The sequence below is a fragment of the Seriola lalandi genome, unplaced genomic scaffold (assembly GCF_002814215.2).
Source record: "Seriola lalandi dorsalis isolate HSWRI2012SDOR001 ecotype SW California unplaced genomic scaffold, Sedor1 jcf7180002054377, whole genome shotgun sequence".
Lineage (NCBI taxonomy): Eukaryota > Metazoa > Chordata > Actinopteri > Carangiformes > Carangidae > Seriola > Seriola lalandi.
This window is the reverse complement of record NW_019524930.1, coordinates 306,114-318,600: the sequence shown is the minus strand read 5'-3', so window position 1 is coordinate 318,600 and position 12,487 is coordinate 306,114. Positions and strand designations below refer to the sequence as shown.

General features: G+C 39.2%; 1 protein-coding gene across 1 annotated transcript in view; it reads right to left on the bottom strand.

The window, feature by feature from the left end:
* Positions 1–12,487, bottom strand: part of ghrhra (growth hormone releasing hormone receptor a) — a 33,669-nt gene that overhangs the window by 14,906 nt on the left and 6,276 nt on the right. Inside the window, exons 3-7 of the mRNA XM_023408991.2 lie at positions 6,653–6,760; positions 3,722–3,822; positions 3,128–3,225; positions 1,857–1,989; positions 981–1,134 (exon numbers count right to left, since the gene is read on the bottom strand). Of these exons, the coding sequence (XP_023264759.2) occupies positions 981–1,134; positions 1,857–1,989; positions 3,128–3,225; positions 3,722–3,822; positions 6,653–6,760 (594 nt within the window). The remainder of the gene's footprint in view (positions 1–980; positions 1,135–1,856; positions 1,990–3,127; positions 3,226–3,721; positions 3,823–6,652; positions 6,761–12,487) is intronic.

The window sequence follows — 12,487 nt, the reverse complement described above, 5'->3', positions numbered from 1 at the left end:
CTTCTGAGACTGTAAAAGTTAATGTTAGGTCATCTGGCTCCCAGACTGAGCTTATTGATGAAAGACAAATCCATCACTGAATGTTTGACCTTCCAAAAATGTCAGGCTACTTGGTGGTTAAAGTCTCCACTTGTAATTCTCTGTCATATTATCCTGTCTTTCAGTGAGTGCTTTGTTTTTACTGATATTTATTCTTTAGACAGTTTTAAAACTTTTTGTTCCATCGGCAATTCATAAACTTCATAGTTTCCTTGTAAATTTGAAAGTCACACAATTTCCACACATAAATTTGATGTGTCACAAGTGACAGCTTTGAATATATTGTGTGTGTGTGTGCGTGTGTGTGCGTGTGTGTGTGCGTGTGTGTGCGTGTGTGTGTGTGTATATGTGGCATACAGAGCCATCAGTGGGTTGATATACCTAAATTATTATTATTATTTACATGTTTAACATAATTTCCATTTAGTACAGCTCATGTTGAGAGTGTGGTTAGGTATATGAAACATCGTGTGTTTTATGATAAGGTAAGGTAAGGTTGGTTTATTGTTTGAAAAATGTAGTTTTATCTAGCAGTATGCAGTGTCTAACTCCGACCAGCAGCACTAGCGCATTCGCTACACTGTGTGTTCAGGGACAAGGGAAGTCTCGTGTGAACACGTTCAGAGAACGAGAACACACACTTCAGTGTGAAGTTACTGTGTGTGTGTGTGTGTGTGTGTGTGTGTGTGTGTGTGTGTGTGTGGTGAACGGTGATGATAAAGTACATATGTTTGCTCTTTGCAGAACAAAATGAAAGACTTTCAAATTAAATGTGTAGTGGAGGGCAGCTTCACTCTGCACCACGCTACATATATATATATATATATATATATATATATATATATATATATATATATATATATCTCCAACCATCACTTGAGCATCAGCCTGTCATGGCTTTGCCATCCTAAGACGACCCCTTCAGTCATTTCCTCACTCACCCCATCCAATCAGGATATACCACCAGAAGTATTTCCTCTGGGAGACGAAGGTCAGGGCGAGCAGGGTCTGCAGATACATGCCCTCCACCAGCAACCAGAAGTAATTGGCCAAGATGCTGAACTGGAAAAAAGCCACGGCTGACTTACACGCTGTCTAGAGAGAACACAAAAAACCCCAAAGTTGCTAATCAGACATGCAGTGACTACTGTGTCATTACGTTACATTGGAATGGTCTAACACACGGTCTGGGTGGAGGCAGTGCAGCTGGCAGGTCCAGATGACTAATTAAGCAACTTTTTCTCATGTGTCAAAGAGGGAGATAAGAGGTAGAGATGAAAGTAGTTTTGATCCTATTAAATTCAAAGGCTTTAATTATGTCCTGTAATCACAAACTACATCTAACATGTCATTTTCGGACTCCATTCTATTATGAATAGACAAAGAACCATAAAACTTAAACTTTGGATTAGGTCATTTAGTCATTGTACATGTGGTAACAAAAGTGTGTGAGTTCTTTCAGTAAGACAAAAGCAGATGATTGAGTATAATCTCATCTGTCATGTCATTATGACAGGTTTGGCAAAACTCATATAAAACACTCCTTTCAAAGACCTGACAAGTCCAATATGTCAAGTTCTTATAATAAAGGATGGGCTACTTTGTGAAATGAGTTTAAACTATGTTGTTGTTCAAAGAATTCATCAATCTTGTCGACTAATTACATGATTTGCAGACAATGGCAAGTAGCCATTCATCAGTTTGCCATGTGTCTTCACATCCTTCGCTCCTGTCTATTTCCATTCTTAACTCAATCACATAGAAGATGTGGGAATCTGCTTTATGGTGGAAACATCATCAGCTAATTCGACCCTCACCGTGGACATGGAGCAGTGATCCAACGTCTCATCAGCAAACAGCACTGTGTCTTTAATGAAAACGGCGCTGGCTCTCAGGACGAAGGAGGAGAACAGGTTGATGTGGATGTAGTTTCTGGTGCAGCGGAACTTTCTGAAAAGAGGAAAACAGAGGGAAAGGAGCCTAACACACACACAGGTATACACAAATATACACAACCAGCTTCAGACTCACTGGCAGTGAACAAATTGATGCCAGCAACAACACCACTGTGCATACAAATTAAGGTCAATGAGCTCCTAAAATACAAAACCAAACGTGATACTGAGCTCTTACAATTGTAAAAATGCATGATAAATTTGACAATATTTGGTTCACATTAACAATAGAGCCCTCTCGGGACATTTTTCGCAATGAAAGAAGAAAAAGGCACTAAAAGCAATCTAAAACTGGGCTTAACACTCCAAGTCGACAAGAACACAACAAGTAAAATTTAACACTTTATTGCAGTCACTGTCACTGTGGTACTAAAATTGAATGATTTCCCTGATGTACCTCATATCTCTGAGTGATCATTTTACAAGTAATTATAGCTGAAATCACAGTCTTTGTCTTTAACTTATGTGTTTAGTGAATTTGTCAGACGACGTCATGGTTATAAAAATCTGGATTTTTAGCAGCAGCTTGGAAATGGCTTTGGAAGTTAACATGTAGTCTTAATGGGCGTGTTTCAGTCACTATTTCAAACTTGTTCCATTGTCTGACAAGAGAAACAGAAAAACATGTCAATGAGAACGGCTTTATTGGAATTTGGCTGTATTAGAATACTGCATATGTGATCACAGAGAGTAAGAGAGATGCCAACAGAAAAGGGCTGAAACCGGCTGACACCGGGCAAGATGCAAATAGGACGCGATAATGTCATGAATGTGCTAATTTGCATATTATGTCTAACGACATTTAGAGACTTTTCCAGCAGGCTTTGGCAACTTTCCATTGACAGCTTTCAACTGACCCCAATTTCTCATATTGACCACATTGACCATGGCCCATTATGGTCCAGCCATATAGGTTTTGACCTGGTCAAACCTATATGGTAATCCAGTTCCACCACTGTAAACATGCATGTTTTGGATCATAACTACACAAATGTTGGGTGAGTGGTTGTCCTGTGTGTGTGTGTGTGTGTGTGTGTGTGTGTGTGTGTGTGTGTGTGTGTGTGTGTGTGTGTGTGTGTGTGTGTGTGTGTGTGTGTGTGTGTCCTGGACAGTGTGTGCTCCTCTGGTCTTACCTGAAGGCTGTGAACACCACTATAGCTGTAATGAGGGAGATGAGCGATGTGGCATAGCCCACAGTGTAAACCTGTCTGAACATAGAGAGGTAATTCGTCTGGCGACAGAGAAAAAGAGAAAAACAGTGTGTCAGTAAGTGGTGCTGTCAAATGTGTGACTAGGAAATGGCTTGATTAGCAAAATGTCACACAAAATGTCAAACTGTGTGACTGGTGTTAATACTACTACCTGTATTTTTCCATTATTACGCACATAAATAATCACTAAAATAAAGTTTGGAAGAGGGAAACTGAGGAAAAGTTCATTACAGTCACTGAAACATCAAAATTCTGAAACTAATTAACTAATTTGCTTCACAGTATGATATCAGACGTCTTTTAAGACTGTGTCATCTCCTAAATTGTTAACATTTATTCCTGAATTAAAAGCATGACTAATATTTTTTTTTTTTTTTTAATCCTGTTACTAACCCTACAAATAGGCCTGAAGTGAAAAAGGAGTCAGCGAGGAAGGAAGACTGGAGAGGAAGCAGGGACAATATGAATAAGCTAAACTGATTGGCATCATTACAACAGCATGTGTGTGTAGGCTACCTCAGATTCAGACTCGCTGACATCACTGAAAACACAGGCCTCCTCATAGGGTGGATACATTTCTGACCATCCTTCAACAGTGCAGTTCCTGTAAACATACCCTGATGTGGGGGTAAACGAGGAGAAGTTCAAGAGATGTGACCACTGCAAAGATTCATATCATACAGTCTATTTAGAAGCATAGTGAATCACACGTCTGTACATTTCTATCTATTATTGGACCGGCCTACCAGACACAGGTCCAGGGGCCCACAGGTTAGAGGGCCCATGGGCCAGAGCTTCTTACAAGTTTAAAGTGTCTGTGAACATTTCAAAATTATGACAAAAACACCCAAAATGACCAAAACAAGACACAAAATGACTACAGATGCTGCTCCTGCTTTCACTTTTGGGAGTCTTGCTCCTGTGTAGGAGGGTTGGGAGGCCTCAGACATGTCTGTGCCCACGGGCCTGTTGTTTCTTAATTGGTCCATGTTTGAGCTCCTTATGAAATGCTGCTGCTTCAGTAAAAGCACAAGTTGAGTTCCTAGGAGGTCCATGGGATCTTTTAAAAAGGTCAATGAGCCTTTCAGTGGATTAACTCAGTATAGCGTATCATGTCCTCGTGTAGCCTGACATCCCATCTCTGCTGTACCTTGTTCCTTTGCTTCAGGGAGCAAGCGAGTTGTAGTCATAACATATAATTTTTCTGTTCCTCAATTGCGCTAATAAACCAAATGATAAATACTTGAATACAATCCTTACTCTTACTGGATTTAGCAAGTGCAATTTTTCATTTAATAATTTTTCATAATAACTGATAAATAATAAAAGAATCGGAGGCGCTTAGGGGCAGCGGAAACAAATTGTGAAAATGCTGACCATACTATCATCCTAACAGTTTGTTTGGAGTTGTGTTTCTGAACACCTGGTCAGTGTAAGTCCAATACACACTAATTTTTTTAGCTCTGTCTTTAGTCTCTACCAACTCCTGAGGGAACTATGTGACTCTTTAGCTGCTTAATGCTCTACCATGTTCACCAGCTAGTCACTAACTGCGTCCGTCTCTTGTTTGCTTCTGGGTAGGTAGTGTACCGTGGATTTTGAAACTCATTATAAAGCTCCATAAGGCTAAGGGAAGCTGCAGATTCAGGCTATAATTCTCTGCAGCTTTATCACTATAGGCGACCCCTTTCACATCGTTATTTGATGCATTATTATTATAAAAATATTAATTACAGCTGCTTTAAGTAAAGGATACGAATACTTATGAATACTCCACCACAGCTGTTTTGGTCATGCAACCCTATGGTTTAAAGCTCAAAATCTTTATAGGCCAATTACTCATTCAGTTTATTCTGCTTAATAACAATCTTAATAATTTAATTTACTACAATTAAACCGTGAACTGCCATATACTCCTGTAAACATCATAGTAAAAACAAACAAACAAAAAAAGCTCATGTTAGAGCCTGATTCGCAGTATTACAGTGATCTTACTAAGTTTATATTCTCATGCATTAGAAACTGTATTGTGAAAACCCGACTATACAATCTAAATGAGCTCCAATACAGTCTAAATGGGTGCACCTGCTGTTTATGTGTATGTGTATTTGTGTTCCTGTGTGCTGGTGCCACTGACCGCAATTTTCATTTCTCATTTTTATAATTTTACTTTTTTTTTTCACACTCACTCTCCTTTTTCCAAATGACATACTCTGGCTACATTGTTATGGAAAGATGTCATTCCTGTGCACTTTAATATTAGCACATTTGGACCACTACACTGACATTTCCTCTCTTGGACCATTTCACTCCATTAGTGCTTTGAGTCAGAAAATATTTGAAGCTTTCACGTCCTTGTTCACGTCTACTGACATTTACCCCTGGTTAACGTCCATTTGGAAGCAGCAGGTGTCAGGAGAAGGTTGTCAGCTGGATCGCTCGATGCACTGCTGTGTTGGTTGGATTGTACGTGGAAATGTGTAACGCCGCAGAAGAGATAGCACGAGCAAGCATTAGCTGGACTGTTGTGCGTTTGTTTGAACAAAGAAACACAGAAATGCACAGCAGTGGGTTTTCTCTATTCCCTTTGAGCTGAGCAAACAGGAACCAGCAGAGTTCAAATGCTGCCAACTGCACCGCTGAAAGCAAAGACTCTGGTGTGTTTGGGTGATCTGCAATTCAGATCATGATGAGCCAGGGTTTCCATCAAGCTATAGGAGGAAAGAACATTATTCCTTAATCATCCTGACCTTACCTTCCTTAATGATCCTATGATAATGACTATCAAGGCAATGGAGTACAAACACACCAACATTTTTTCTTCTTAAGACTGAGAGACAGAGGTTTCCATGTTTAAAAAATGTAAAACTACCTGGCCTATAAACACTAATTTACTCATGCAAATGATTAATAATTTATAACACTTTATTATTTCAAACAATGAAATGACTTGTTAAAGATTAAATAAACACCAAAATGTACATTTGCCCTAAGCAACTGTTTTGGAAGGATATTAACTCATAACCACTTTTAATTTCATGACTATATTATCATAGCTTAAGAACATGTCTCTATTAGTGTCATCACTACTATCTTTCTGGAAACACAAATCCTACATCAGCCTGAGAGGATGTCAGAATGTGACGTATTAACCCTGCAGACAAGATTTCAAATCATTTCTTCTGTCAGAAATCTCCCAGAGCATGCATATATATATATATATATATATATATATTCTTGCCAACAAACATACATGAATAATTCATACTGTGCTCCCTCATCAGGGTGACTCCAGCCTGCATTAGTGCTGCAGACTTTACAGTACAGATAATCATCCTTAGAAGTGGAGCGACAATGCACCACTGCAGAATGGAGCTTGTACGTTACCTCCTGTATTTAAACTACTGTATTGATTAGGTTATTGAGAATGATTCTCAACACACAAACCTTGATTGCTGGAGAAATGCTGAAAGACTTCGGAGCATGAAACATTGACCACCTGCCCGACTTCCGTTCTCAGCCAACATCTGATCTCGTCCCACTCTGTTTTACACCCTGCAATCACAGACAAGGGGAGGACCGGGAGCGTCAGTCAATGAAGTCTCTCAATCACCGTGTCGTCAATATTTGAGTAATTTCACAGCAATATAAAAGTTGTCACGGTTCCCCCAAACTCCCCCAGGTGGCAAACACACAAGAATGAGCGTCTGTTACCATGAATACAGATATATTCTTTGATCTGAGGAGGCAAACAAATCCAGCTTCAGGGCTTGTAGGGAAGACATGATTCCCTATCCAGGAGAGGAAGGAGACCAGGATTGTGCTGTTTGGATCAAAACAACAACAGCCTAGCTCCCTACAGGATATAGGTGCAGTAACTCCAAATGCTCAAGTAATTTTGAGGATCACAATAATCAAACCTGCTCCCCTTCAAATTGCATTTATGTACAACTAAACTGTAACAGCAGATATGCTTTGTAGCAAACATAATTGCTGACTAGATTATGTTCTGAGGCAACGTTTTTGGATGAATGAAAGACGGAATGAATGACTGAATGAAACTACTTTTATTAACAGCAGTGAAGTCACCATGAGGTGGTTGGGTTGGATGGGAGGTACAAACTGTCTCAGTCTCGTCTGTGGTCAGGTTAAGGAAACAAAATCATTTTGATACATGTTAGGGAAATTATGCTTTTGGTTAAATGTAATAATAAAATTCTGTGCTTAAATAAAGTGATATTTATATATAAATAGAAAACACAATCTGGTCTGTGTTCTTGCCGTTTAGTTGTATATTAACATAATTTAAAGGCGGGAACCTTTGTTGCATGTCATATCCATGTATTTTTTCTCCTCTTATTTCCTGTCTGCCTCCAAACTGTCCATCCTGACCGGCAAAAAGGCGTGCTCTGTCCTTCCATAGCAGCTGTAGCAAGTTTATTATATCATAGACGTTATCGCATAAAAATCACATGAATGTCCATACTCTGTTTACTGCTCGCATAATTCCTTTAGTAGTCTCATATTTAATCTCTGTAGAGTTCACACTTTCTGTCAGTTCTGTGTCGTCACATTAATATCAGCTGATTAGTTCTGTCTGCTGGGCTGAAGTTGTCACACACATTTCTTCATGAAAAGTGAGACACCATCTGATTCTGTTGCTTCTTCAGGGCCCAGAGTGCGAGACTTAATAAGTACTCTGTTCTGAATCCTGAAATGTTTTTATTTCTCTCTGAAATCGCGTGTTAGCAGCATGGCTCTATGGATGGCAATGTCTTTCTGTCATTTGGTCTCCCACTTTGGTCCCTTACACAGATCTCTTGACAACTATTAGATTGCCATGAAATTTGTACAGACGTTTATGGTACCCAGACGGTAAAGGGGCCAGTATACTCCATCTAAACCAGCAGGATCTGTGTCCAGCCACTTTCTAAAACTGACAATTTGAGATTCACACCCACTTCACACTGTGCTTGACCAGCTGTGCAGCAGTAAGAGAGGAGCCAGGTATTGTACTTCCATCTCCAGCTCTCCTTTTCTCATTTGTTACACAACTTGTGGCCGAGTTTTTAAATTATGTCATTTGTCCCGCCTTTCTTTGACAGTTGGCTTTTCACTCCACCTACAAGAGTGGCCATTTGGATCAGGTTCAAACACTTGCTAAGTCCAATGTGGTTGAACAGCATGTCTTATGAACTAGTTCTGACAGATCATAAACTGGCCCTTAGTCCTTATGACTTTGGCGCCCCCATCACTTTTTCCTTAGCACCACCATGAGGTTCACATTGGTGGTTTTGAGTGAAATGTCTTGGAACATTCTTCTTCCCTTTAGGATGACTTGTAATAACTTTGATGAGCCCTTAACTTTTCAACGACATCAATATTTGTGAAATACTGACAATGACATCCCCATCAACCCCAGCTGTTATTTCTGTTTAGTGCTAATTAGCAAATGGCGCCATGATGACGCACTAAACGAAGAACATGATGAACCTAATAAATGTCAATGTGATGCATTGTCACTGGAAGCATTGTGACCACGTTGTGTGAGCAAATACCTCTGTACCATGGCTGTAGATGTGTAGATGTTGTGTTTTCTATAAAGTGTGTTTGTTGACATTTTTTGCACATCAGGGCAACACCTGAATGACAGAAAGGATACTTTCTGCTTATAAAGGAGAACAGCCAGTTTATGTATTCACATAAGCAGTTTAAGCAGACAATTGCTTTTCTTACAGTATCCGTATAGTAGCAACATTATTGTGTGCCTGTAAATGTGTCACTGAGGAAAAAAGGATCCTGTGCTATAATTCATCAGTCAAATGCCTCAGCGTCTGGCAATATTTCTGACAGACTCGATGAATTTATAAATGTCCTGAACGACGGGTTTCTCACAGCATCCCATAGTTCCTGCTCTTATATTTACTGAGAACATAGAAACGTTTCAGTCAACCTCAGGCCTTGAAAAAACCATCCACACTAACCACGAATAGATGACCTGAATACCTAGTCACAGACTTTTTCTCATGTAAGAGAGGATATTTCTATTAATCCTAACCTAATAAATCTATATAAGTGCATAAAATCAGCTGACAGGTTTTATCCTTAGTCCAGCAGAGCTGCACTTACATTGTCCTGTTTCTGTAAATGGATTATAATCAAAGCTTTTGCTCAATGTCACGCACACCAGGTATTTCCATCTGCTGTCTTACATTTTCCAGATTCTGGATAAACCTGGGATTACTTACTGCTATTGAATGAACTAATTTACATATCAATGTTGTTCTTTTCTGTCCCTGACATGGTCTCAGGAGATACGGTGACAGGTATTTGACAGGAGTAACCGAATGAATGGACGGAGTTACTCCCCTCTGATGAATATTAATCGTAGTGATAAACATGGTGTGTGGTGCTGCAAATATCTGCAGCCATCTCCATCCACATGGAGTAAATGTTAACAGCATGATGAATTAAAAAAAAAAAAAAGAAAGCAAGGAATTGCTTGTTTTTTGTTTTTTTTTCATTTATCCCCAAGGCAGGAGTGAACCAAAATAAATATCAAATACTTTTTCAGCAGGAAATCTGTTATCTGTAAGTTTCCAGGAATATAAAAATAAAATTAAAGATAAAGGCCGAGAGTGATTTCGGACTAAGACGTCAACACAACCTGTCTACATGTGAAATTAGGACTCTTACTCTTCACTCAGCAGGACGTCATTCATTTCATCACATTTTTTCACCCATATATTTCACATTTCTTTAATTTGTGTGTGTCAAAAAGGGGATATTTATGTTATCAAAGCATGTGAGGGACAGAAAGAACAAATCAATATAATATTTAAATTCATTTTTATCTAGGATTGTTAGAGATTTTTGGCTCATGTACTGCAAAGTCATTTCTGTTATAACAAGCCAGCAGCCATGCTGTCAGCTCTGTGACGCTGTAATGCCTATTTTAAAGAGGACGAAACTACTGGATGGACAAGAAAGACAGAAATCGAAAATTTGTATTTTGAATTTCAGCAGTCATTCTAAAGTAGCCTAAATTTAATAATTGGCCAGAGAGCAGTCTTTGGTAGCTTACATGAGAAAAGTTTGTCAAGCTGTGAACAAGAACGTGAATGTATTACGTAGAAAAGTCAACATGGTAATTCACTTGTGAGATTTTTATGATATCATATGTAGTATTTGATGAAAAATAGAAAGCTGGGAGACCGACAGATGGAAGACAACCTGAAATGTTGACCTGAATTTGGTTCTTGATAAAAAGTCAGAGGATTACCAAAGTTCACAAAGACCTCAACTGTCTACACCAGTTTACATGGTAGTCCCCTCTACACTTGTTGAGACGTTTCCCTCAGAAAACATGGACCTGCTGGTGGCTCTAGAGGGAAAGTCAGGGGATCATCAGTCATTAGGATGAATCCTTCAGTGACCATGAATGTCTCTATAAATTTGCATGACAATCTATTAAATAATTGTTGAAATATTTTGCTTTGGACAAAAGTGGTGTGGCTAAAAATCATAAAGGTGTTAATGTAATACAGTAGTTTGGTTGATAAGACCTTAAAAGTGTTATCCTTTAACTCAACCAAACATAATGTTAAAAAGTCTACCAGACAAATGCATTTAATTTCACATTGGGATGATTATTTAAACACCTAACATTTAAAAATGAATTAAAATGAAAACATTGTACTAAAAGAGTCTCTGCCTGGTGATGTGTACTCCAGGTAATGTCAGCCATCCCCTGTGGCTGCTGACATTCAGCTGAGACAGAGCAGTGACTTGGAGGCAGCAATCTGTCTGAGTGAAATATCCATTTTCTCTTGGTGCCTTATTTCATTTGTACAAATCCAGCATATCTAATCCATTATCCACTACTTTCCTGCGTTTCCCTATCTCGCAAAACCAACCACTTCCACATCCAATCAGGTGGTCTGATGAAAATGATGTCACTTTCAACGTAAAAGGGGTAGTAGGGTGGCGCTGTGCAATTATTCACGCAGGACCTGGGAGTTGGATGATTCACGCTGCTGTCAGGCTGCGTCAGACTCATATTCCTGACAGTGAGGATCTTGGAGGGGAAGAGGGATTGTGTTGAAATGCACTTCCATATCGTCTGTCATGTTACTGACTAACTGCAAAATGAGTTGTTGTCTCAGGGGTGGCACTATGAATTGTGGGGTTTACACTACAGTTGACTCAAACACACAACCAACACACTATCGCCACATGTTTGACTTTACAGGTCCTCATATAGGCTGCAGGAGTTATCATATATCTGTTTTAGCCATGCTAGTGGTGTTGCTCTATGGATGGAAACGCCAAATCTGTCTCTCAACCACTTTGGTCCAGACTGAAATAACTCACTAACAATTGGATCAATTGTCATGAAATAAAGTACAGACAGTCGTACCCAGAGGATGAATCTTAATGACTTTTTGTGAACCCCTGACATTTCACCAGTTTTCTTTTACCCAAAACCTGCCAAGGGAGAACTGCTTGGTCTCGGTCTGCACCGGAGTATAACCTGGCAAATTGTATTTCTGTCTTTTCCAGTTTTTTGCAGAAAAAAAAACAAAAAACACAGATGCTATATCATATATTAGAAAAGAAATCATTAGTTTTGGGGGAACCCAGCGCAGCGTGAAATTGAAGTATATATTATTTACAGATATATATTTGCCAACCACCAAACATCCTGGAACACTTCTACCCTGAGAGACAATTTCCACAGCTGACATTCAGACAGGCTTCGTAACATTGAGGTAAATCAGTTGCAGAACAACGCTCACTGGCCAACTGCTGCTATAAAAGGCAAAATTTCCTGCAGTGAAAAAAGTTGATTTGCGTCATCTTCAGATCTAATCTGCAACTCTCCGTGCGTTTATGTCCGCAATAAACTGTTAAATTATAATAATAGGTCTCCTCCCTGTGTTGAGGGCTTCAGCTCGCACTAAACCATATCAATGACACCTTAAAAAACAATGCTTTTCGAACCGCTCTCTGTCAAGTGCATCTTGTTACGATCCATTCTGAATAAGACGATTAAAACTGGCAGTGAAGTACTGGGTTGAAAATAAAGGATGTCGCTACAAGCTTGCAGTTTACTATCTGTTGGGGTTTGAGAGAGAGGGAATGCAAAATTTGCAGCATCTTTATACAGAGACTAAATAGCTGTACTGAGGTAATTGGTATCAGGGATTAAAGGATTTTATTCTCCAATGTTGTGGTTATTTGCTGTGGTTGATGCCAGAATCAGATGTTGGTTTCTAAATT